Source organism: Liolophura sinensis, chromosome 4 (genome assembly GCF_032854445.1).
Source record: "Liolophura sinensis isolate JHLJ2023 chromosome 4, CUHK_Ljap_v2, whole genome shotgun sequence".
NCBI lineage: Eukaryota > Metazoa > Mollusca > Polyplacophora > Chitonida > Chitonidae > Liolophura > Liolophura sinensis.
Window position 1 is genome coordinate 20,896,862 of NC_088298.1, and position 27,694 is coordinate 20,924,555.

At 38.3% G+C, this 27,694-nt stretch overlaps 1 protein-coding gene across 6 annotated transcripts; it reads left to right on the forward strand.

The window, feature by feature from the left end:
* LOC135464613 (N-acetylglutamate synthase, mitochondrial-like) lies at window positions 1-27,661 on the forward strand. 6 transcript variants are annotated; one of them, XM_064742058.1, is made up of 16 exons: window positions 1-66; window positions 3,817-3,958; window positions 11,062-11,421; window positions 12,502-12,676; window positions 13,173-13,289; window positions 13,980-14,093; window positions 14,986-15,107; window positions 15,927-16,149; window positions 18,120-18,200; window positions 20,944-21,043; window positions 21,596-21,689; window positions 22,541-22,618; window positions 24,068-24,149; window positions 25,190-25,284; window positions 25,557-25,610; window positions 26,544-27,661. In XM_064742058.1, the coding sequence occupies exons 3-16, from the start codon at window positions 11,114-11,116 to the stop codon at window positions 26,620-26,622; spliced, it is 1,722 nt and encodes a 573-aa protein (XP_064598128.1). In that variant the 5' UTR covers window positions 1-66; window positions 3,817-3,958; window positions 11,062-11,113; the 3' UTR covers window positions 26,623-27,661. The 6 variants fall into 6 exon arrangements, with proteins under 6 accessions (XP_064598128.1, XP_064598133.1, XP_064598131.1 ...); XM_064742063.1 differs by lacking the exon at window positions 3,817-3,958 and having other exon boundaries at window positions 33-66; XM_064742061.1 differs by lacking the exons at window positions 1-66; window positions 3,817-3,958 and adding an exon at window positions 9,250-9,925.
* The last annotated feature ends 33 nt before the right edge of the window (window positions 27,662-27,694 follow it).

Here is a 27,694-nt window from a genome sequence, read left to right on the forward strand (position 1 = left end):
GTACAAATGAACTTTTCCAGCTGACCGGCAAGATTTGTCATGTGAAGAGATATTTGTAAACAAGAAGTAAGTATAAATCGTTGATTATGATTAAGTATTTTGAGTCAAAAACAGTAGTTGTGACTTTTGTACTGGATTATTTTTTCTGACTATCACTGGTACTAAAGTTCTAGGATTACATCAGCCGAGTCGGCATCGGAATGAAACGACAACAACAATACTGTTATATTTACTAAAACTGACTGACCGAAAGCGAAATACTGGTGCATTGTGAAATTCAGTTAGGGACAGTCAAGTTGTTGTAAAAACTTGGTTGCTGTCACTTGGTAAAGTGAGGTCAAGTAATTAAAAAATGTCCTCTTTTAATGAACATTTAAGAAGTGGATCAGCGACCAGTGGATAACATACCTTGAAATAAGGAAATGGAAGGGGAGTGGTGAATCACTCCGTACAGTTTGCTAAGGGGAGTCTCTTGGGAGCAGTAAATCACTCCATGTCGTGAACTATGCATGTACTTAATGAATGAAAAATCACATTTATTGACGAAATACCAATGCTACATATTTGTCATTGTAACAGCAAACGCCATGCTATCACAGCCATATAATCTTACGACAAATGCCTGGTGACATTGCGCTGCGTCATATAGTTTGTCCCGTTGATTCTACTGTCTGCTCTGACTTTATCAGGGTATTTTCTACATGTTCTACAATGTACTTTAGTCACCAAACACACCCTTGTACATCACTCGTGTCATAGCCAATGTCACTCGCATAACACCCGAGAAAAGTGGATAAATTCATAAAATTTCCCTTGTTGCCTCTCTCAGTTATGATGGACGCCATCACGATAAGGTTTTCCGGTTCACAACATTTTCAGTGAGCATGTGTCATTTCTCAAAGCGGCAAAGCTTCCAGATTGTCGGCTGTTCTATATGTGTGCAAGCCCACGTATGTTTGTTATGAGTTTGTCTTGACATTTCATAGAATTTTTGTTTCAAAATCTTGCTCAACTAAATACTGAACACTTTATAGCAAGGGGCGCGATGAATCACTCTCTTAATGTAAGGTTTGCGAGTGAGAGCTATTTCGTGTCGAGGTCTGGGATACGTCTAATCAGCGTTTCAGGGTTCTCGTGAGTTCACGCAGATATCGGCGAGACAGGTGGAAGCCACAAAGTACTGCAGCTGAAAGACATGATCTTACAATGCCAACAGCACCGTCATTGTGTATTCAGTGTAGCAACTACCATAAAATAATGTCTTTTTATCTACATTAGTTTTACATGAGCTTCCACCTGTCTCGCAGGTATTTGTGTGAGCTGGCGAGACCCATGAAACGCCGATTGGGCTTATTTCGAACAAAGGCAACAACCAGTTTGTCTTAACAACTGTCAGTTATTTTGAAATTCTAACATAAATCGTGACATCATCCATCCATATCTCTAAAAAAAAATACACATAGCGTGGATTTGAACAGCTTCCTTCCCACTCATTACTACTCATTAGTCTGAGATTGCTCTGACATTATGTTTGGCTTAATTTTGTTTGGCCAAGGCTGGCCCCAAACCATGGTCATAGCACACTCCGTTAAAAACCTTATGCAGGTACCTGCCCTTATGAAATATGTCGAGGTTGTCAGAAAGACGAATCGCTTGTGAGTACGAACAAGGAATCTTGCAGCCTAGGAAATAACTGATCAGCGTTTTGATTGCGATATGTGGACAGACAAAAAGATAAGAAACATAAGTGTTCAAGTGATACTTTTGGCTTGATTGTGAATGATTCATCCACCTTATATACTATATTAGGGTTATATACATGTACATGTAGCTATAAACTATATGTTTAGCATGTTTTTTGAGTAATACATATTCTTGATTCTGATTGATACATACAACTTATAGGGCCAATTAAGAGTTTTTGTGACTTTTGATTTTTTAATTGCCAAATCATTCTTAATTTTTCTTAATTAATTAACTTAAGAAAAACTTATGTGTTGGCATCCAAAATATCATTTTAATATATTTACAGGAATGATGATTTTCAGCTGATTTCAGTTCATTTCAGTTCAATCAGGATTTTCCAAGCATCTAATCTTTGACAAAAATATCAAAATTTAATCTTTTTTCTAATGGGGGTCAGCTAGTTGAAGAAATTTCAGCTGATTTTGATGGAAAAGATTCCCTCCCTGTAATTCTGTTTTTCAAGGCTTTCTGGTCATGGAAATGTCTTCAACCAAAAAAAAATATCTAACAAATTAGGCGATTTTTAAGATAAGTTTAAAAGATTTATTCTGCCTATGAAACAACAATTCAAACTGGTGTGGCCTAACAGCCTTTAGAAAAAAAAAACATTTAAATTTTATTGTATACTTTTGCTGATAGTGTCATGACTGTATTTGTTCTACTATTCATACTGGCAATTAAAGACCATATGTTCCATAATTTTTTTGTTTTATTTTTTTTAATTCGTTTTCTTTTTTTTCTGACCCCATACATGATAACTACAACTGCTGATCATATGATTTGACGTAGAGAACAACTGGTAATGCGAATACCCTAAATGACCTAAAAATTTGACCACAAAACAGCATTTTTGGAGGCAAATAATTGTCATGACGTATTACTTCTAGTGCTAAAATTTGCACTTTGTCGGTAGAATATCATCCTACCTTTCAATCACGTCTCAAATCACATTTTTAAAATCCATAGAACTCCCAGAATCTGGAAAAATGAACAACTTAGTCATGGACGAAATTTTAGGTCACTTTTGGTATAGGCAGTATTTCCTGGTGAGTTCTGAAAACATTGTTGTACTCTATAGAGCAGTGTAAATGAATGTTGACTGACCAGGACAGGTTATTTTATAATTTCTATGAAATCCATGTCTGCCCCTATCTGCACAATACATGTATATTTTAATCTTTCTGAGTGTTATAAATTTAGTTATACTTTTCTGATTGAATTTGGTGAGGATTTAAGGTATGTAGTACACATGTGTGTAAGAAACCCATTGATTTATTGAGCTGATCAGACTAGTAAACCAGCCATGGTAAACCATTATTGATATGGTTCAGTGACACCCCTCAAGGGCGACGGTGATAATAACCTGTGTATTACTAAACAAAAAGAAACTATTTCTAGCCTGCTTTATGAAACGGGAACAAACATTTAAGGCCGGTTTGTTTGTGAGCTTTCTTTAGCTGAAAAGTAACGGTAACACAAACAACGCTTGAACATTTACAGCTGGATTGACAATACCTTAATTCATCTATTTCTTGGGCCACCTGGTCAGCTCTTTTTAACCAATATACATGCAATTGTAGCAGGAATATTTGGTTTCTTTTTTCACATGGTTAGCCCATCTAATGACCAACATATTCATATCTTTACTTTCCCCCCAAAACTGAGATAGACATGTAACTCTTTGTTTCCAGTACTACTAATATGCGTCCTAAAAATTAGAAGAAATGTGGTAGCCACCCAATTACAGCTAGGTGAATGGCTCATAAGGACAGTCAAATATGGAATCAACAAATTTCACAGGGTTTTTTTGAGATATAAAGAGGCCATGTACTCCAGTCCTTTTTCCTGAAACCAAAGGCTGGTGCCCAAACAGGGCCCAGTTTCACAAAGATGTCATACATGTGCGATAATAGCACATATAGGACAATTGTACGGTAATAGCGATGTACCAAAAAAAAAGCATTGAATTGAAGACAAAAAAATGTTGCATGCCACTTTATGAAACTGGACCCTGGTGCGTATATGTGGCCAATAGCGAGGGAATTAGTGTATTTGCCCTTGGTCTTTCAGAGTCATGGAGAATTCCGACGGAGGAATCTGTCATCTTTGTGCCGCGATCAGATTCGCGGGTGTCATGACGTGGCAGTGATGAGTGCTACCTTTAATCAACACGAGGAGTACCGGTCACATGATAAAATGTTATTCCACTCAGGTAGGGTATTTTTACTTCATAACATGTAAGGATAGGGAATTTTGACATGACAAACATTGAAGGTTCGTTTCATGGTGATTGGATTTTTTTTTCCTAAATGACAATAGTGCCAAAAACTGAAACTAATAAGGGCACTGACAAGAAAAATCCTGAGCAGGAAGGGTGAACTTGAGGGACTTACGTGTGGGGAGCCTTGAGAATGTGGGGGAAAGAGGTGAGGGGCATCCATGTCCAGTTTGCTGGTTTCTTTACCTCAGGGCTTACTCTTTGACAGTTTGTGTGTCACGGCTGTCACGTGTAGGTGAGGTCTTAGTTTTCTCCACCCACAAAACTTACGGTACTACCTTTGTATAACTGCAGTGTTTGTCATTACATTTGTGAGGTAGTTAAACCCCAGTCAATCAAACAAACAAATTGTATACGGCACTGTATTAGCCCTAAACAATTTTTCCACAAAATGCTTTTCTAGAGATAAATAAAAGTCTTAAATATTACTCTCTGTGCTGAAACTCAAATTTTTCCAGTAGGATATCAATCTATTTTCAAACAAACCTCAAAACAATTTTCTTAGACGAATAGAACTCTAAGAATCTGGCACAGTGAGCAACTTAATCATGGACAAACTTTGGGTTGTGTACAGTAAGTCAGGTTTGGGTTGAGGTAAGCCACTAAGGGGGGATTTACATATATTGTACATTCAGAAAACTCTGGTTAGATTCATAGGCTCATTGCTGATCAGTGACTGGTCAGGTCAAGCTTGTTTATTTACATATATAGCTCGTGAACCTGTACACAAAGTTTTATATAAAGTCAAACATTTAGCCTCTCTCAGAATGAGGACAAGTTTGGCCTGACTAAGTTCAACAGATCATACGCACCAAGGAAGCCAACACTTTGAAACACCAAAAAAAATGGGTAGGTAGGGAATTCGCTTTATTTTTTCTGTGATTCTGATCATTGGAAAACATTGGTCTTTTAAAGACAATCACATAGGGAGGCGGAGAACAAGACCTAAAATCCAAATGAAAACTGAAGAGCTAAGGCCTTTTTTTTTTGGTGTGTTTTCACAGGTGTTTAAACAGGTGTTTATTCAAGCATATTCTGAAGGTATTATTCCTTGCAGACTGAAAAATTTATACTTTTGGTGAAGCCCAGAAATTGGCCAATCCAACCAATGTAATTTTGTCTTCAAAATCACATTAAAAATGTGCGTAAATTGCACTGAAAGTTGCTCTTTCATATGCGAATTGGTTGAAGAGTTAGGGGAGTGTTGGTGGCAGGTGTAAAATTTAAATTTTACATTCCTGGTTGGTTGTTGGCACACTTCTCAGATCTTCATCATGACATCTGAAGTCTTATCTTCTGCAACATGACCCCAGCTGGCAGTAGACTAAACTTTGCACCTCCCTGTATGGGAGGAAAAACAAGTGGACTGCTGAATGGGTCAGGATTGTAAGGGATTTTCTGGGCTGAAGGGCAAGTTGAGGAGAAAGAAATTCTGTTAGTGCTTAGGCCTTCCTCTTGTTTTGTTACACAGGTGGACTTGGAGGGGGAAGTAGTTGGGAGGGGGAGGGAGGTAGGGTGGTGACTTTCTGCCATGATTAAGGGCGAGGTGTGTGTGTGTGGGGGGGGGGGGGTGTGAAAACAAAATGCCTTCATACTCGAGTGGATTAAGATTAGCTATGCCTTACCGTAAATGTCATACTTTTTCATTCAAACAAAACAAGTCTTCGTTTCTGTTTACCTTTATAGAGAGATCTTCACCATTTCACATGTACTCTCATCCTTTTCACAGATAAGAGAAAAACTTTCAGTGCAATTTATGCACATTTTTAATTAGATTTTGGCGACAAAACTACATTTGTTGGATTGGCCGATGATATCAAATCGTAGATGTACCAGTACATGTACATGTATAATTGTCTTTCGCTTGTAGAGTTTGGTATAAAAAAAAAATGCAGCATTTTCTGATGCACTTAAAACGCTGTAAATTTCTCCTTTTTATGCCGACACTTGAGATTTCCTCATAAGAAATTGATCAGATTTCACACAAATTGATGAGGGGCAATATAAGGTAAATTAATCTGTCCAAAATCAAGTAAAATGTGTTGTTTGCAATGTACTGAACTTTAGGCGAAGTACACATTGAGGGTGGCCATGTTATTAGCAGGTTTATTGTACCAGTGCCCTTGTTATTCAGCCTGACCTTTAATTACATAAGATTATTCAATGGAATTTTTGGCCCCATGTGGTCAGCCAGAACAGGACCTCAAAGAGTTAACTGTTACCTGTGTTATTGGTCAGACATGCCACATCTTGACCAGTGTGTGTGTTAGACTGCATGGTGTCACATCTTACATGTAGGATATAACTGTTCATGTAACAGCCAATGATAGCATAAACATTAACAGCAGTACTGTTTTAGTGAAGAGGTTTGGGTCCTTAATGTTTCCACTGCCTCCCCCACCTGTTGTATACTGGTGTGTTTGATTACACTACAGTTGAAGTCAGGTAAGTTATTTTGACAGGCTGTATATTCTCTATCACACAAAAGTGTGACATTTTCAAGGGAATGCCATAACAATTTTTAACTTTATTCACATAATGTTTGCTTGTAAACTGTACCTTCGTTATTGTCCAGTTTTCACAGATATAGTTTTGTTTAATACCCTAATTCCTCAACCTTTTCCCATATGAAAGAGCAACTTTCAGTGCAATTTGTGTATATTTTTATTTTGATGATGGAGACAAAACCACACTCGCTGGATTGGCCAATTTCAGGGCTTCAAAAAAAAAAAAAAATGCAATTTCATCAGTCTGCACCCAATATTACCTTCAGAATATGCTTGAATAAACACCTTGCAAACATGCGAAAAGGTTATAGAATAACAGTAATCATTTGTAGAAGGTGGCAGGATAAAATAACTGGATTATATGGATAATAACTTACTGTTTATTATTCAGTCACCTCAGGCACTTCGTTAAGATTTCCTACATGTCACTATCATTACTGTTTGCACTTATTTTACGTCCGTGATAGAATTGCAATGCCCTCCGTACAAATCATGTCAATGTTTATCTTTAAGTCATTATTTCAATCCTTTCTTTGTTGTATTGTAACCTGTTATTCACCTACTGTAGCTCATGATCAGTTCATATCTTGGGTGTGGCCACAATCCAGAAGTAATTTACCATTTACCATTTAACGTTTGGCCTCGCAGAACTGTCCCTAAATCTTTGAGTGCCAAAAGCTCCACGCCTTATAATCCTTGTCTTCTGACACAACTTTTCACTCTTTTTGCCTTGTGTGTCTGTCTGCCACCATTCCCTGAAAACACACAGATATATGCCTAGAATGAAACTTTGAAGCCACTGCTACAAAATGATACCATTTCACAAGCAGAAAAAAACAAAACCAAAAAAGAGCCAAAGAAAATATAATGTAAAAAAATTACTTGTAAGTATACGTGTATATGTTTATTAATTGTAAGGATACATGTACGTGTTAATTACTTGTAAGGATACATGTGCATGATTATTAATTGTAAAGATACATGTGCATGTTTATTTCTTGTAAGGATACATGTACATGTTTATTATGTGTAAGGATAGATATACATGTTTATTATGTGTAAGAATACATGTACATGTTTATTACGTGTAAGGATACATGTACATGTTTATTACGTGTAAGGATACATGTACATGTTTATTACATGTAAGGATACATGTACATGTTTATTACGTGTAAAGATACATGTACATGTTAAATTCCACAGTGGGATGATTTTTCTTGTTTTATTTTTATATTTATACCCTCCTCTATCATTAAAAAATTATTTTCAGGCTTGATGGACAAACAGAGGAATTACCTGTTCATGTTGATGTGTGAAAAGGTTTTAGAGGTGTCAGCCCCTGATTAATGGCTGTTTGTCAACTGTGGGCCTTTTAAGATATGGTATCAATGAATGGGAAACCAGTGGGTGGGGGGGGGGGGGGTGTCAGCTGTGGGGTCAGTCGCCCTGACATTGACACAGTTAAGGGTTGGTTTAAGGTTACCTATGACCTGACCCAGAGAGGCAGTGCCATGTGTACTTACTGATGGATGAAGTGGCATGTACTCAAGATTTAAGGTTATATATGTCTTTGTATGTGAGAGTGTTATAAGGCAAAGAAAGCACTGACAAGAAGCATGTGTCAGATGAAAGCTCATTATTAGAACACCGTCAATAAAAAAGTTTAATTTATTTTTTTATAATTTTTTCAACCTAGTAATATGGATTTTTGGATTTGACAGTGGCCTTTTCTAACCGTAGTGGGACCAGTAAGATCACATTAGGTATTTACCATTTAACACACATAGGCTGCTAGATCTCATCATTGAAAGTGCACATATATTTGTGTACATATAGATCTATGATTGCAGTCACCAGATGGTCTTTTGTGTAACAAAAATCATATCATAATATTGTTTTTTTTTTTATGAAAATTATAACATTGTAGATATTATTTTATAGAGTCTGAATATCACAACATTGTTGGGTCACAGGATCCACAGTTGTTGCATCATAAGAGACATGTCAACATTCTTCTGCAACAAGTTAAAAGGTAACAACGTTGTTCTGTATCAAGAGTCACAATGTGACAACATTGTTGTGTAACAAGAGTATTAGTGTCACAACTTTTTTTTGTGTTACAAGAGTCATGTTGATGTAGCTTTGTTGTGTCATAAGTCATGATGTCAGGACATTCTTGTGTAACAAGTTGTTTTGTCACAAAATGTAAATGAGAGTCGGGATGTATTGTAAACAAGAATCATGTCACAGCATTGTTATGTAAATAACAGGAGTTGACAAAAAGTCTACATCGTTTTTCCACAAGGATTACAACATTGTCCTTTACAGTTAAAACAAGAGTTACTTGTATGTCACAGTAATCATCATTTGCAGCAATCAAGAATTCGCATGTCACAAGTATTTTTGTGTCACAAAAGTCCAGAATAATATCCTCACAAGAATCTTGTTTTTAGATTGTTGGAATAATGAGCTCATGAATATTCAGGGTCAGTTATTAAACAGCTGTGTTGAAGTAGTTCTGGAACATAGCGCTACTCAAATCGACCAATCAGTGCCTCTCTGATGGGTGATGTAATTAGATTGAACCAAAGGAAGCATGGTGTCATCTCGTGACACTGTGCTCTACTTGACGTCACATTTTCTGGTACATGTGTCAGGTGACAGTGGGGAGATGCTCCATCAAGAGGCTGTCTGCCTCTGTCTGAGAATGACCCCTCAGACTTGTAGAGCAACTTCTGCTGGGAAATTTTGAAGGATAAAGTTGCTGTACCATGCGGGACAAATTAATGATTCAGTTTAACCGTCTGTGCCAGCAGTTGTGAAGAAAGTTTTCTGTTGATGTGTTATGAGTTGGCAGCGTAGTATGTGTTAATGATCTTTCAAACATGAGTCTCAAAGCATTATGGATTACTCATGCAAAAGAACTGTAATATGAGTGAGGATTTCAAGGACTAACAAATTACAAAAGGGGTGAAATTCCAGTACAGCATGAGGACATTAGCATAATTTGCAGGTGCGTTGATTTGACATCGTGTGCAGGACCAATTAATGCTATGCTTTCTGTATGACTGCATTGATTGAATGACTGAAGACCTTAGTCATAAAGACCTTTCAGTGGAGATGGTAGGACAGTCAAGACATGTAATGGAAACTTGGAGTCTGTTGCTCACTTTAACTGCCCAGCAATATGGTAGGACAGTCAAGACATGTAATGGAAACTTGGAGTCTGTTGCTCACTTTAACTGCCCAGCAACATGGTAGGACAGTCAAGACATGTAATGGAAACTTGGAGTCTGTTGCTCACTTTAACTGCCCAGCAATATGGTAGGACAGTCAAGACATGTAATGGAAACTTGGAGTCTGTTGCTCTCTTTAACTGCCCAGCAATATGGTGGGACAGTCAAGACATGTAATGGAAACTTGGAGTCTGTTGCTCACTTGAACTGCCCAGCAATATGGCTTACATACTACGCAGGCACTATCTGTGAAAATATGTGTGTCCTGTGTTTGGGAAAGTTCATAAGTTGTTAGCCAAATGTCATCTGTTTTTAATAACTTTGGGTTTTCTCAACCCATAAAACTGACTGCAGTATTAAATTTGTTTTATTTATTTATTTCATTGGTGTTTTACGCCGTACTCAAGAATGTTTCACTTGTATGAAGGTGGCCAGAATTATGGTGGGAAGAAGCCGGGCAGAACCCAGGGGAAACCCACGATAATCCACAGGTTGCTGGAAGACCTTCCCACATACAGCTGGAGAGGAAGCCAGCATGAGCTGGACTTGAACTCACAGCGACCGCATTGGTGAGAGGCTCCTGGATCATTGTGCTGCGCTAGCGCGCTAACCAACTGAGCCTATTAAATTCTAGTGGAATACTTGTATTCTTCATTACAACATTATAAACATCACTGAATCAAATCAAAATGAAATCAAAACATGGAACTATTACCGAGCCTTATGTGTTAACTGGACGTACGATATACTTACAGAGTGTCAGAGGGGATGTAATAATGTTTGCATTTTAGATTACTTGCTAGATACAGATCAACAAAGTCTGAATTTCATTTGAATGACGGCTTGTTGGGGAAGCTGTAGCTACAAATATTTAAAGGTTTTTTTTTTTTTAGCATATCAGAATATTGTATGCTAATTATATTTAGTGTGGTTTTTACATTTTTGTCTGAATTGGTTGGGTGGGAAGAGTGGGGGGGGTGAATGGGAAACACAGAGCAGCCTAAATGTTTCATATTTCTTCTGATTTTCAAGGTTGCCATTCTTAGGCCTCTCCTGGCTCCAATTATGCGTGCATTTTTTTTTATAAGAACTGATTGGGATATTGTTGTTAAGTTGGTTTAAATGACTGTTTATTCTGATTTTCAAGGTTGCCATTCTTGTCTTTCCAGGCTCTAATTATGTGTGCATTTTTTTGACAAGAACTGATTGTGATACTGTTGTTCAATTGGTTTAAATCATTTTGTTATATCATTTTATCAGTTTTGTTTGTTTTGTTTTTTTCTTATTCAAGTTTATTAACTAAGCTTTCTGTCGAAGCTGAGTAACATTACCAACCGAGCAAAATGCAGGCTTTTAACAGACTGAAGCATCATGGCGTAGGCATCCTGACACAGTGTTGCCAGTGTTCAAGAAAACTTTCCCGATATGTGCACAAGTTCCCAAGAGACGAACTCTTGAAACTCCTACGGTTTATTCAAACTGCTCAGACAAAATCAAGCTGTCTTTCATGTGAGGATTCTGTGATGCGAAATTCCCTGTCCACTTTACAAGGCAAGACAATTCTTAGTGATGAAAGTATGGCAGGAATTCTGGGAAGTCATCACGTTCATGGAACTCGCCAGGTGCGCTGTTATCAACGACCGTATCGCAGGTAATGTCCACTATCATCTTTAATACGATCAAAATTAAATCATGCACTTTTTGAAATATAAGACATTCTAATACTGGATCATTTACTTTCCTGAGCTGTGACTTCTTTTTTTGGTCCAAAATGATATCAGTGCAGTCTACTAAAATTAGCATATCAGAAACATTTGCTGAATTATGCTGCAAATGTCTGTTTATGAAGAGGTCTGTAGTTTTAGAAGTTTAACCTCTGCATTTTGTTTTGAATACAGCCAAGAGCAGATTCCACAAAGCCGTTTCAGATTTAAATACTCTTTTATGATGTTTAGTTTTTGGTGATGTAAGTTGAAATTTGAACACGTTTGTCTGAAGATAACACTGATGATATGGACAAAACTTTGATTTCTAAAGCCCATAAAAAAGATTTATAAGGTCATATTTCAATCTTTGACTGAGGTCAGTAATGCAAGGCTTCGTTGTATGACTTAGGTCAGGAATGCAAGGCTTCATTGTTTGACTTAGGTCAGAAACGCAAGGCTTTGTTGTGTGACTTAGGTCAGAAATGCTAGGCTTCGTTGTATGACTTAGGTCAGAAATGCAAGGTTTCGTGGCGTGACTTAGGTCAGAAATGCAAGGCTTCGTTATGTGACTTAGGTCAGAAATGCAAGGCTTCATTGTATGACTTAGGTCAGAAATGCAAGGTTTCGTGGTGTGACTTAGGTCAGAAATGCAAGGCTTTGTTATGTGACTTAGGTCAGAAATGCAAGGCTTCGTTGTATGACTTAGATCAGAAATGCAAGGCTTCGTGGTGTGACTTAGGTCAGAAATGCAAGGCTTCGTTATGTGACTTAGGTCAGAAATGCAAGGCTTCATTGTATGACTTAGATCAGAAATGCAAGGTTTCGTTGTATCGGACCATGCTCTATTCACTTGGTTATAAAAAGCTTTATAACAAGATTTTAGCCAGTACCAAGCTAAGGATTATTGATTTCAATCTTGTCAGTGGTTAACTACATAATGACTGTGTAGTTTTTGTGGAATAAAATAGAAAGAAAAAGAATCCTTTTGAACTTAACATAAACTTCATGATTTATATCTTTTTTAGGTATTTAAGCCTTACACCAAAGATGATATCGGCCTCCCCATACGATGCCCGCATGAAGGATTACCTGGGCGATCTCATGACCAATGCTGCCACCTGGCAGGTGATGCAGAGCAGTGGCTACTACCCCGCAGGCAACGGAGAATTCTCCACCGATCTGAAACGCTTTCTTAGTGAGGTAAGATTAAAAGAGTCCAGTGTGAGGAGAGGAGGAGGGGTGAACAGTTTTTTTTTTCTATTCTCCCAGTACAGTAGGAAACTATTCTGTGTTGATTCTTTGAGTCATAGCGCCACCTCGAAGCTGTCTAAGGAAAGATAACTCAGTGGTGTATATCAATGAGTAATGAGCTGTATCAGTGAATTATCTTCCCTTAGACAACATCTTAGACTGTTTTGGCCATGGGCCATTACAGAGAATTGTTTCCTATTATATTGGGTGAAAATGAGGCATATAATGTTGGTATGCATGTAATTTAAATGGTTGTCTTTTAGGAAGTACTTGTTTTTTTTTGGTGAGATAACAAATAATTGAATGATGATGAAAACAATCTTTTGTTTTCCCACTGATTTGGTAACCACTACAAGTACAAGTGTATAAAATATGTATTGTATAGGTAGGTATTTGGTCTAGTTTTGTCATTCACAAAAATATCTGGTTTCCTGTTTTCTGATAGGTTGGCACAGATCCTCGAGAAGCTCGCTATTGGCTGAAGCAATTTATAAATCTTGATGCCAACAAACCCTTTGCTGTGATCCAGGTTGGCAATGATGTTTTCAATCACACGCATGAGGTAAGAAACATCGTCGCCTTTCAAATTTGAGTTGTCTCCCTTATTATGATGAAACTGTTCAAGACATTCTAAAACGTTATTTATCATATTGTATTTATCAAGCCGGATATTTTACAGAAGAAGGGGGGCTGAGGTGGTTAGCACTTCAGCGTGGTGTAATGACTCAGGAGCCTCCCACCAAATGTACGGTCACGGTGAATTCAAGTCCAGCTCATGCTGGCTTCCAGCTGTCGGCTGTATGTGGGAAGGTCTGTCAGTAACCTGCAGATGTGGGTTGTGGGTTCCCCCTGGGCTCTGCCCGGTTTACTCCCACCATAATGCTGGTCGCTGTCATACATATATAAGTGAATTATTCTTGAGTATGGCATAAAACACCAATGAATTAAATAAATCAAATTTTAGGGAAAAGTTTTACGATGCAAGACAGTGAGAACTTGAGTTATCTCCCCTGTTCTAATAGCAATCTAAAACAGTTTTTACCTTACTGTATTTGTTAGGGATATAATATCTGTGAAAATTTGAGTTCTCTGTCTGAAAATGTAGATTTGAGGCATTCGGTGATAGAATTCACTCTGCTACTGAAGTGTATTGGTTTCAACTTGAGTGAATAAAATTGGTTCATACTTTGAATGAATGCAGAACTTTTGAATTTCAATCTTAATCAAAGATATCCAATGTTTGTCATTTCAGCTGGAGAATCTAGTCTCATGTATTTCTTTCCTACAACGAAACCAAATGCGACCAATTGTAATCCATGGTAACCATGTATCCAAAGATAACGTAATCACCCCTGATGAGCTGAGGGTAAGTTTTCATGTCAGTTGACATGAAGAACATGTATAATGCCATTTTTAAACACTTGTTTTCAACCAATATGTTGTAGTTACATGTATGTCACATGTGAGAAAGTTTGTAGGTTTGCCAAACTTTTCCACCCGTAAAACTGTCTACCATCTTCAGCCGTCAAACTAGATATGTTCTGTTGACTTTTCTGACCACATTGTTTGTGATTGGTTACTCCATATTCATTTTTTTTAGATGCTTATCATATGTTTATAAATGCTCATGCACATATGTGCATGTGTATATATATATATGTATATATGTATATATATTTGAGTTATTTCAAATCACAGTAGTCAATTTGAACTAAAACAAATGTATTTGATGTTATATAGGCCATATGCTGTCAGTATGGTACATAAAACACACCCTGTTTATCACATGTACACGTAATTATCTTTTATTAAAGTGTAGCAATCAAGAAAAAGAAAACAGATAACAGTAACTTTATTTTAATATGCTACAATATTAAAAGGCTGAATTCAATGGTCTTAAATTTCGTATGTTTTCTTTTTTTATCTAATTTTACAAACCTTGGGTATTTTTGTCTCCAGGGTCACAAACCAGTCTTAGACCTGAGTCTTAAAACAGTTCATTGCCCTAAAATTGTGTCTTATCTTAGGCCTTTTTGTTTTGAGTTGCCTAAGACTCTCATGACCAAATTGAAATTTAGCTTTTAAATTCAAGTGTATGTTCAGTAATAATACCACAAGTTAAGACCAAGTCTGACATAAGTCCAAGATAACTTCATGATCCTGGAGGCTGGAATGATACTCTGGTTATCTCCCCTTAGACGTATCAACATGATCTTCTGTATACTATAAATGCCATCTTTGTACACTTGTTTCCACAGACGCACCGGTCCAAGCTGTTGGGAGAGTGCATGCTACTCACAAGCATGTTAGAAGCGTACGGAACGCACGCGCGGCCGCTGTTCAGTGGCTGCACTCTCATACAGGCACATCAGTTTGGACAGTAAGTAAATCTACTCTGCGTCCAGTGTCTTGCAGATGTACTTTTTCAGCAATTCTGATGTACAGCAACCTGACTTCTGTGGCTGAGGTGGTTAGCTTGCCAGTGCTGCGTAACGACCCAGGAACCTCTCACCGATATGGTCGCTGTGAGTTCAAGCTTAGCTTATGCTCACTTGCTCTCCAGTCTGCCAGACCTGCTGATGGTTGTGGGATTTGACTCAAAACTATATGGTACTAATAAGAATGGGTCCTGCACAGTACCGCGCGTTAACCATACGGTACTATGTACTGCTTCACAGAAACACTGACTCAAAACTATATGCTCTCCGAGCACACGTGGGAAGGCCTGCCAGCAGGTGGTCGTGGGTTTCACCCAGGCTCTGTCCAGTTTTCTCCGTGATTAACCTAAAAGTTCACTAATCGTTTACATTTACCCGAAGTGTAAATATTTCACCCACTGTTACAGTTATTAACCAACGAGTTTACAAAGTGTTTACTTTTCACCGGCTGTTACAGTTAACCTAAGAGTTTACTATTAAAGTGTTTACATTTGTCCCAAGTGTTTACATTTGGCCTACTGTTACAGTTAACCTAAGAGTGCGCAAAGTGTTTACTTTTCACCAACTGTTACAGTTAACCTAAGAGTTTACTATTAAAGTGTTTACATTTGTCCCAAGTGTTTACATTTGGCCTACTGTTACAGTTAACCTAAGAGTGCGCAAAGTGTTTACTTTTCACCAACTGTTACAGTTAACCTAAGAGTTCACTATTAAAGTGTTTACATTTGTCCCAAGTGTTTACATTTGGCTTACTGTTGCAGGTCCAGCCTGAGTGGCACCGCCTCTACCATCAACAGCGACCCCATCAAATGGTGTCTGCAGACGCGTCATGTCCCTATCATCCCCGCGGTAGGGGAGACACAGTCAGGGCAGATCTTACTCCTGGACATCTGGAGTGTTACTGAGGCCATCGCTGTCCTTTTACAGCCTCTCAAAGTCATGGAGATCAACACCGTCGGAGGCTTCACAGACGAGGACGGACATGTAAGGCAACAATGCAAACCTTTTAGCATCCTCAATTTAAGATTAAGTTTACTTATTCTACAGATGCTTTCTCAAAAAGTAAAGGCTTCATGTAAGGCAAGGACGTCACACTTTCATGTCCTCGAGTTAAGTTTCACTTTAAGTTTCCAATGCTTTCTCCAGGCAAGGGGTATTAATTTAGACTTGTCTGTCCTTACCGGCCCCGATAGCAAAGTTGGTAGAGCGTCCGCTTCGGTAGCGGTAGATCCAGGGTCAATCCTGGGTCGAATCACACCTAAGACCTTAAAAGAGGAAGTTGTAGCTTCCTCGCTTGGCGTTCAGCATGAAGGGATAGTGCAACACCTGGTTGACCCGTATAAGTATAATGGCTCGGCCGTGCGGGTAACTTGCCTTCGGTAAGGCATCTCAGTGAAGCAGGGCTAGATAAAAGAGCGGTGGAAATCCGTCCTGCAACAAGGAGGCACATTACATGCACTGTAAGGATTCCTTGGTCGTCATTTGACTAAAAAATTGTTAAGTACAACATTAAACCCCAAGCACTCACTCACTCTGTCTTTCTGTCTAAATTTTGCATGTTTGAAGAGTGCATGATTTTTGATGGCTTCCCTGCAATGACTTTCCACAAAATATTGTGTGTAGACTTCTTCTGTGTAACCTCAAATCAAGTTAGAAAACCAGTAAGGTGTGTGTATTAGATAAGTTTTGCATATTTAATGATTACATTAAATGGATTGGCTTTTGTTTTATGTACAAAAATTGATCTTGATACAATTTAGTATGCAGTTTCTTTTTTTGGCCTGTCGTATCCATGTAATGAGTTTTACCTGGGATATATATTCACCAAATTTGCTTTTTTGTGTGCAGATAGAACCTTATAAAAGCTGCTCTGGACACTTTTTCAGTTTTAATTTTTTTTAGAAATTTATCGTCAAGAGTTTTGGTAACTAAGCAAGGCTCTGCCCACAGTGGGCGACACTGTTTTCGGTACATTTCTCAGTAAACAAGTATCGCGAGGTGTTGTGACACTTTACGAAATGACCAAAGACAGCCGAAAAATACACTCTCTGACCGTTTTTTTTTTTTTTCAAACTGATCGGTCACTATGATGACGTGTGTGACAAATCTCCGTTCACAGCAGCAAAAGCTAATTTAAATAATGAACCACGACAAGTTTTTTTCTGGTAGCAAAGCGATTCAAGCAACAGAAACAAGGCCAAGATCAGTTAAAAAAGAATTGTCAGGCATTGCTATAACATGCATTGCCAAATTTCAGTGTAGGCAGTGTGAGAGTGAAAACAGAGGTAGGCCTATAAAGTATTTTACATCCTGAGGGCCTTTGTGGCTCAGTTGGTTAGCGTGCTAGCTAATGACCCAGGAGCCTCTCACCAATGTGATTGCTGTGAGTTCAAGTCCAGCTCATGCTGGCTTCCGGCTTCCTCTTCGGCTGTACGTGGGAAGGTCTTCCAGCAACTTGCGGATGGTCATGTGTTTTTCCCAGGCACAGCCCGGTTTCCTCCTACCATAATGCTGGCCGCCATCGTACAAGTGAAATATTCGTGAGTATGGCATAAAACTCCAATCAAATATAATAAATAAATTTTACATCCCACATTTCTACCGATGTATTGATCCAGATTTTGCACAAGCTATCTTTTCATCTTTCACTGTGAAGATAGTCTCTCAGAGCACCATGTTGAAAAATGTCTTCCATGTGAAGCTCAGGGAGTTTCCCCCCTTGCACACCCCTCTCCTCATTTGCCCCCTCTCGTCGTTTGCCCCCTCTCCTCATTTGCCCCCTCCTCATTTGCTCCCCTCTCCTCATTTGCCCCCCTCTCCTCATTTGCTCCCCTCTCCTCATTTGCCCCCTCGCTTAGCCATGTTTTATCTTTGCCAAATTCATGTCTTAGGCTTTGCATATCTATTACTTTGATATATCTTAAATATATTGTGTGTTTGTTTTGGGCATTCAGGTGATAGCCAATGTGAATCTGCCAACGGATGAAGTGAATATGACAGAAAAACCTTGGTGCACACCAGACAAGCTATATCAGGTGAGCTCACTGTGATATTGTGTTAAAGGATCCATGAAATGTTTGGTTTTGATTTCTTAATATGCAGTTTTGGATATGTCCAAACATATAAAAGTGACAAAAAACTTCTCAGCATTTCTTGGGACATAGGAATGGCTTCACTCTACAGTTATCTTCAGGAACCAATGGTCAGTCCATAAATGAATTAGCCTGTAGTGGTCAATGGTGATGGCTGTTAAATCAACTGTTTGCTGTGGAAAAGCCTGAATAGAAGAGGGTGGTTGATGTGGGGGGTGCGTGGGGTGGGGTGCAGGTGGGGGGCGCCCTAAGCTGATCCTCCATCATGGATGTAAGTTCATGGATGATGTCATTTTAAAAACATTTACAGCCATGCATACGCCTAAAATAGAGGGGTTATTAAGAGATATAATATATGCATTGAAAAGGAAATCTTTTTCTTCATTTTTTTTTTTTTTTTTTTTTTGGCATCTTTTGTTCAATTCCCTTCAAATAGAGTTGTTTTCCACGTATTCTTTAAGGATCAGTACATGCTCCTCACCACCAGTATGCATGTAACCTGCATATTACCCATGTTCCACTACTTTCCCCTGTCCTTCTGCTGTATGTCTCCTAGAACACACTTGTCTCACACATCATTCACATCTGCTGTAGGTCAAGTTGGGAAAGTGTACGAGGGACATGGGCGGCTTCAAGGCAGTCAGTCTACTATTTTTGTCATGTTTGCTGTGCAGATTTTACTGTCTCAGTCTGAAGAGCTCTCCAAGGGAGACAAGCTAACTTTCACTCATGAGTGAACTATTTGTTTATTGTGTTATTAAATAGGACCTTAGTCCATCCATCACTGTGATACTTTTACGTTTTTATTGTGAAGAGTTCTCTAAGGTAGACAGCCTGACCTGTAATGTTGATTGTGTTTGGAAAGGACACTTTGTTTGATTTGCTTTGTTTACTTACACACAAATAAGGCAACGTATAATTGACTGCAATTAAAAAATTTCGTATGTGTGGTCATAAATACAAAATAAGTACTAGTATTGGTTTTTCTCATTGTTTAACACATGGACTATCATTCTTAAGGTTACACAAGCACTTTGAGTTTCCTGACTATTTATGTAGTAAATTTGTCAAGTTCACCCTCAAAAATATATATGCCCTAACTTTGGCATTGTACAATGCCATCCCACCACATGCAGCTTGCACTTTTCTCTACAACATATTAAAAATCAAGCTAACATGAGCACCATTTTTTTGAACTGTGTTTGCTGGAAGGGAAATCATAGCATAGCTTTTTGTTACCTTGGTAACCTCAGGGGCGAGATGTGCTGAGGGGAAAGAAAGTATTACTGGCAAAAAAGTTTAAAGTTTTGAGACAAAATTCTGATATATTTTAACTAGGTGCAGTCTAACGATGCGGAAACTCATCGTGCATCAACACCCTAAAACAACCTAATCAACAACCTAATGTCTGTTTGGCAGTATTACCCAATCAGTGCTCCTTCACTCTTCTGTTCAGAGGCAAATCTTGAACCCAATTGCCTGAATTGCACATGTGTAACCTTAAAAACTTTTACCCCGACACTGTCATTTAGATCACACACATTACAGAACGCTTGTGAGTGAAGATGCGAAGAAGAAAGCAATGTAGACCAAGCAAAGTAGACCAGATGGTTTTGTTGGTCTGTGATGCTGTACTCAAAAATGTTTCACTTTCATATGTGACAACAGTTATGTTTACCAAGTGGGAAAACTGGGTGAAGCCTTAAGTAAACTGTGGCCCTTCACCTCATACCTCTCAAACCCCCAGACTTACGTGTAAAGCTACAGCCCAACCACTGGGAAGTTAACTCGTGTGTCACTCAAACCCAGTGTTGTCTGCTGTGTTTGATCTCACCCAGACTTTGACCTTGATCCGTTTGACCTTGAACAATGTAACATAAAGCTGCAACCGAACTAGGAGAAGGCTTATGTCAGCCTCATCCAGATTTAAACCTTGATCAGCTTGACCTTGATCAAGATGACATAAAACTGCAGATGAACTAACGGAAGGTTAATTTGATCATGGCACTCCTACCAAATGTTGTTGCTGTGATCTCATCCAGACTTTGACCTTGATCAGCTTGACCTTGATCAAGATGACATAAAACTGCAGATGAACTAACGGAAGGTTAATTTGATCATGCCACTCCTACCAAATGTTGTTGCTGTGATCTCATCCAGACTTTGACCTTGATCAGCTTGACCTTGATCAAGATGACATAAAACTGCAGATGAACTAACGGAAGGTTAATTTGATCATGCCACTCCGACCAAATGTTGTTGCTGTGATCTCATCCAGAATTTGACCTTGATCAGCTTGACCTTGAAGAAGCTGAAGAGTGATCATATGACTCATGACTTAACATACTCACTCATGTTGTCTGTCACTGTGTAGTAAAAATTGTGTGGCTAAAACAGCTGGCTAATAACAACATGTATTTTAATGTGCAGAAAAAATACAAATTAATGAAATAATTTAAGATCTTAAATTTATACAGTCATTGTTTTTTTGTTGTATGTTAATTGTTGTATGGTGTTAAAACCCCCCAAAAATGATGAATTTTGCAAGATAAGATATTTTGCTGCTTTTCATTGAGATGCGGATGCTTCACTATACTTTATCTGCAAGGATGTCAAACTGTGTAGTGTAGTGTCCTTAAATTCCCAAATCAATCAATCAATCAATCAGCCAAACTGATCACTTCAGATTCAGCGAATCACCCGTCTTCTGGAGAAGATGCCGAGTCAGAGTTCTGTGGTTTTAACGTCCGTGGATAAGATGCTACAAGAACTGTTCACTCATCACGGTAAGTCAGCCGTGACTGGTGTAAAATGATTTCCTCGCCTTGAAATTCTCTAATTTTTGGCATAGTTTGAGTCTAAGTTAGCATACAGTTTGAGTTTAAGTTGGCATACTTCAAGTCTAATTTGTCATTGTTTGGGTGTAACTTGGCATAATTCAGGTTGACATAATTTGAGTGTAAGTTTGCATATAGTTTGAGTTTAAATCGGCATACTTCAAGTCTGTTTTGGGAAGGTTCAGGTGTAAAGTGGCATAGTTTAATTTGGCGTGTGATAGTTTAAAGTGTAAGTTAATTAGTTTGAGTGTGAGTTGGCATAGTTTGAGTGTGAGTTTGAGTGTGAGTTGGCATAGTTTGAGTGTGAGTTGGCATAGTTTGAGTGACATTTCATGTGGTTTTAGGGGCATACAGATTTATGTTAACTCAAAAAAAGTTGAGTTTGAATAGTTTTTCTTTTATGAAAATACTTAACTCTGCCACAGACAGAAGTAAGAAATATAGCCAGATCTGATTATATTACTTGAATATTTTGATCACTTTTCTCAATTCTCATTCTAGGATCTGGAACCTTCTTTAAGATAACTGAGCCTGTGAGGAAATGTACCAGTCTGTCAGAAGTTGATGTGTCCAGACTAACACAGCTATTGACACGGTGAGTTAAGAATTCAGCTGCCATGACATACACCTTGCAAGGTTTTGTGATGTTTTTGAGTTCTGAGATTTCAGGGAGGTAAAAGTGGTTCTACTCGGAGCTCTTTTATCACTGAAGGTAAAAAAAAATCCTACACTTCCATGTGACCTGTCAGAAATTTTAGGCAACTTTTTTTGATTACATATACTGTAACATGGGATTCTGAAAAACATCAAACCCAGGTCAGGTCATACCAAAGACTAAGAAAACAAAAACTAAAAATGTTACTTGTTACTGTCACCCTTGGTGCTCAGTACTGAGAGAAACGGGACTGGTTGACCCAGTATCAGTGTAATGTGACTGAGTCATGTCTGGTGTCTTCGGCATAATACTTCACTGGTGACAACGCTTTGGTAGCATTGACTCACCCTGCCACCTAATGACTCCTTATTGTCATATGACAAATTATTAAGTATGATGTTAAACCCCAAGCATTTATTCATTCATTCATTCATTCTGAAATAAAGTTTCGGGAAAAGCGGAATTTGTGATCTTAAGAAGTGCCATTTGCACCTGGAACGTGGTGAGACGGGTGATCAGTAAATTCAGGTGAATGAAAGTTGCCTAAGATAGCTTACATGTTGACAACTCACATGTACATGATACTTCAGGACTATTTCTAACTTCAGCAAGAAAAGAGTTCAAACTTGGAACTCCTTTATATTTGCTGAGGTGTATAAATGTTTTTATTTTGGTTTGCTCTACAATACATCTTACATGAATGAGGTTGACAAATCATACTTGGATTTGACTTAAATAATAAAAAATGAATGGAAATTATGAAATTAAACATTGCTTTTTTTCCTCACAAGGTCATTTGGGAAGGAGCTGAAGGAGGATTATGTAGAGAAAATAGAGAAAAGTTTCCACACACTTTATCTCTCTGAAGGGTAAGTGGAAATATATAAAGGTTTCTACTCATTTATCTATCTGAACGGTGTGTGGAAATAGAGAAAAGTTTCCACACACTTTATCTGTCTGAATGGTAAGTGACAATAGAAAAGATTTTTGCACACTTTACCTGTCCAAAGTGTAGGTGAAATAGAGAAAGGTTTCTACACACATTATCTGTCTGAAGGGTAAGGGAAATATAAACTCTAAATATAATCCCGGATAGCACAGTTGGTAGAGCGTCCGCCTAGGGAGCGGTAGATCCAGGATCAATCCTTGGTCGAGTCACACCTAAGACTTTAAAAGAGGAAGTTGTAACTTCCTCGCTTGGCGTTCAGCATGAAGGGGATAGTGCAACGACTGGTTGACCCGTATCAGTATAATGGCTCGGGCGGGGCGGCTTACTTGCCTTCGGTAAGTCGTCTCAGTGATGCAGCACTAAATAAAAGAGCGGTGGAAATCCGTCCTGCAACAAGGAGGCACATTACACGTGCATGCACCCTAATGATTCCTTCGTCGTCATATGACTGAAAAATTGTTGAGTACGACGTTAAACCCCAAGCACTCACTCACTCACTCTAAATATAATCGCTCACGATGCTTCAGTGTGGCATCACTTTGGAGGCATGGACTCGCCCTGACGCAAGAACACGCAGTATATGTACTAACCCCTAATGACTCCTGACTGAAAATTTTTCAAAGTACGATGTATAACCCCAAGCATACATACATATATATGCCAGCTTTGTTGTGGAAGGAAACTGGGCTGATCATCGACAGGTTGCTTCCAGACCTTCCCATGTACGACCAAAGAGGAACAGAAGCGTTAGGACATAAGATTAACGGGAAAATAAGGGAGTTAATTTAATTTACCGATCACTTATCTTACCATGTTCCAGAGGCACAATTCACACCTCTTTCCTATAGAAACTTGGCAAGTTCACTGACGTCCGCATTATTTGTCTACTCTAAATTACTTTTTGTGAAACTTTTTTCAGACGCCCATGTTATAGTAAATGTGGTCATGTGGTACAGTAGAACTTTTTTACCTTTACCGATGAAAGAGGAGTTGGAGCTGGAAACTCCCCTATTGTTGTTAGGTGAATAGGATAGGGAATAGGGTTTATAATAGGGCACAGGTTTCATGTTAGATGTCGGAGATAATGGTGGTATGGTGTTTAGGGAACTGTGTAGAGCCAGGCGGAAACCCACAACCATCCCCGGGTGGCTTGCAGACCTTCCTGTATATGACTGGAGAGGAAACCAGCATGAGCTGGACTTGAACTCACAGTGGTCACATTAATTAAGACATAAAATCCCAAGCACACACATGTACATACTGCCCACAAACTACACTGTCAAACACATGATTTTAACACTAACTGGAGAACTTTATGAAATGAGGTGTGAAGTCCCTCCATAAATCAGTTGTTTGTCTCTTTGAACAGGTACAACGCTGCTGCTTTGATTACAACAGAGGGCCTCAAAGTCCCATATCTGGACAAGTTTGCTGTGTCGATGAAAGCCCAAGTAAGATAGCTGGTTAGAGAGTCTGTCGAACAAATAATACAGAGCTGCTGTGTAACAGAAATGTTTAAAAACAAGGTCAGAGTTAACATGAATTTCTTCTGAGTATATTATAGAGCGTCCGCCTAGGGAGCGGTAGATCCAGGATCAATCCTGGGTCCTCGCTTGGCGTTCAGCATAAAGAGAATAGTGCAACGGCTGGTTGATCCACATCAGTTTATTGGCTTGTGCGGGGCAGCTTACTTGCCTTCGGTAAATCGTCTCAGTGAAGTAGCACTGGATATAAGAGTGGTGGAAATCCGTCCTGCAACAAGGAAATGCACCCTAATGACTCCTTGGTTGACTCCATGACTGAAAAATTGTTAAGTATGACATTAAACCCCAAGCACTCACTCACTCTCAGTATATTATGAATATTAACCGCTTTGCGGTAAACTATATATGTGCATGTATATAAAAAATCTATACATACAAATGTCTGTTTACAGTTACTGTTAGGCAGTACCAGTTTTACGGCTGAGCTGACACTAAAAAATCCAAAAGTGGAATAAAAACTGAAAGTCCATGTTTTTCTTTTGTTTCATCTTGATGTTTTGTATGATCGTCACGTTTTTCTTTTGTCTCATCTTGATGTTTTGTATGGTCGTCAAGTTTTTTGTTTTTTTCCTCATCTTGATGTTTTTTATGATTGTCACATTTTTCTTTTGTCTCATCTTGATATTTTGTGTGATCGTCACGTTTTTCTTTTGTCTCATCTTGATGTTTTGTATAATCGTCACGTTTTTCAAGGCCTTGTGATCATTTAGATACTTGTACATGTATGTCATCACCAGGAAGAAGTGCAAACGATAGTCTACATTTTCCACAACTGAGGTTCTATTGTTATTTTTATTCTTTCCTCCGACAGACTTATCGGCATATAAAACAATAATTACGGTTGGTGTGGCCTTAGTTATTCTTGGACACACTATTACTATTACTTGATTGCAGTAAAATAAGTAAATAGATGGCAAATAACTTATAATTTTTGTTGTTGTCAACAGGGTGAGGGGACTGGCGAGATGGTCTGGGAATGTGTCCGCAAAGAATTCCCGCAGCTGTTTTGGCGATCCAAGGGAGATAATCCCATCAACCCATGGTTAGTACCTCCTGGCTGGTTCAGATCTCTACAAGTGAAATCAAAAATGTGGGAATGCTAAATACAGATTGCTCAACATTAATAGTAGAATGTTCAGCATCTAATTAATTTGCTTCAAGTGTACAATTTTTTCCAATATGTAAGACTCCCGGATAATGTTCAAGAATTTCTTCCCACTTTTCTCTAATTTAGCTGACGTTTCACTTGAAAATTTAGTGCTTTTGGTGAAATTAAAATGACAATATTGTGAAGTTTCATGTCGTGAATTTTAGGTATTTCAAGAAGTCCGAAGGTAGCTGGAGTGATGGAAAATGGACCGTGTTCTGGTATGAAATTATCTTCTTGCACAGAGGCATTCTTCAGTTTTTGAACATTTTGATAGCTTATGTTGTGGCATAATTAAAATCAAATTTTGTGAAAATTTTTACTTACAGAGGGTGTATGTGTCCTGATAGTTAGCGTGCAAGCATAGCATAATCAACCAGGGACCTCTAGTCAATGCGGTTGCTGTAAGTCCAGCTCATGCTGGCTTCCTCTCCGATCGTAAGTGGGGAGATCTGCCAGCAACATGAAGAGGGTCGTGTGTTTCCCCGGAGCTCTGCCTGGTTTCCTCCCACCATAATGCTGGCTGCTGTCATACAAGTGAAATATTCTTGAGTACAGCATAAAACTGCAATGAAATAAATCAATAAATATACATGTAATATGTAAATGGGACTTTTTCCCAGAGGTCATACTGAAAATGAACAAAACTAAACTCGACCTTTCTGTTGGTTAGAAACATCAATTTGTAAATCATATATAACCAAACTGCATACATGTATACTGCTATTTGCCTAATGCATGTACCTGTGATTAAGAATAAAAGAGACGAAGAGAGACAGAGAATCATACAGATGTGCTATTGTAGACACCTCACAGTATAGATTGGTTAAATAGTAATACTTAATTAAACGTAAAGCATCATTAGCAAATTGATCAAGAACCTGGCACAAGGACAAAAAAATTGTGTTGACATATCATTACTTTTGTTTATTACTTTAGTACACACAGGAAAGCATGGCCTCTACAATGTTTATAAGAAACTGTCCAGGAATTTGCTGCAGTTTTTTGACATCTCTGGATTAGGTATCATTCTACCAGCCTACTGAACCATGCATGTGCTAAGTAACCATAATTATCAAAAGTAAAAATAAAAAACATTCATAATTCCAACTTAATAAAGAAATGAAAGCACTTTTTGTTTCACTTTTGACCAGGTATGGAGTTGGTGAACATCATCTGTCGTCAGAGCTGATTGATTATGCGTTAAGACTAGAAAGTTCATTCGTTGACTGAAGATTTCCAGAGGAACGTTCATGGATTGACAAACAACTGATATGCAGATCGGAAGGATGTCCATTAGCTGGTCCACAAGTGATTGAACACTCATTGGTCGAAAAGCAACTTATTTGCAAATAGCGTATTCATTGGATGGGATACAGCTGTTCCATATTCATCAACTGACTGAAATGTGGAGTATGGATTCTCTTTGGCTGAAATGAAACTAATTTGCTTATGAATATGTATAAGCTCAGATCCAGATGATTAGCATACTGTTGTTCATTGGTGAAACTACAGTTAATTTGCATATGGACATTTTAAGACTGCTGTGCGATCAATTTGCATACTAACACACCCAGTTGGTTCCACCACTTAGATCTTTATCTGATTGAGCTGGTATTTTATTTTGTTTCATGTTATGTTATTGCTACCTTTGTTAAGTGTTTTTTGTTTGACCTCTTAAAGACTAATTTACAAAGTAATATGCTTCCAAGAAATGTTATTTTTTTGTGCCATTTCCACAAGGCTCAACTTGATCTCGTGTCGCATCTAGTCACAGTTGTAATGGTTGGTAAAGTATGGTTTTATTTAGATTAAGAAGGCACAATAGTTTTATAGTTGTGAGGTTGGTTAGTGTGTTTGAGGGAAATCAGCCTACCTCAATCCTGTGCTAACTGTCAGATGGTAAAAATACTCAGCGACTCTTAGCAGCCTGGCACTCTTACCCATGGAGGGATATCTCAAGAGACGACAAAATCGTAAAAGTGAAAGATAGTCACGAGTACTGCGTAAAAACACCAATCAAATCAAACCAAAACAGTGGTTAAGGGTTGTTCACATAGCCTAATAAAAAAAGAGAAATAGCGGGTATCTCACATGGTGAATAATTAAACTTAGGAAAAATTAGGTTTTTCATTTGACAAATAGAACATTGAATTATTCACACGAGAAAATATGGAAATTTGGTGGCTCACCTGACAGGTTAGAAAAATCGAATTATTCACATAACAAAATACAGAAATTTGGTGGAGATCCTGTTACCACAACAAACATTGTCATTCACTGAAAATTTAAATGTGCCGTTCAT

Excerpts from the sequence above, each read along its gene's own strand:
- LOC135464613 (XM_064742058.1), top strand. The coding sequence starts at position 11,114 with ATGCAGGCTTTTAACAGACTGAAGCATCATGGCGTAGGCATCCTGACA. Across the intron at positions 16,150-18,119 it reads TCACAGACGAGGACGGACAT|GTGATAGCCAATGTGAATCT; the intron begins GTAAGGCAACAA and ends TTGGGCATTCAG. Across the intron at positions 24,150-25,189 it reads CTGTGTCGATGAAAGCCCAA|GGTGAGGGGACTGGCGAGAT; the intron begins GTAAGATAGCTG and ends TGTTGTCAACAG.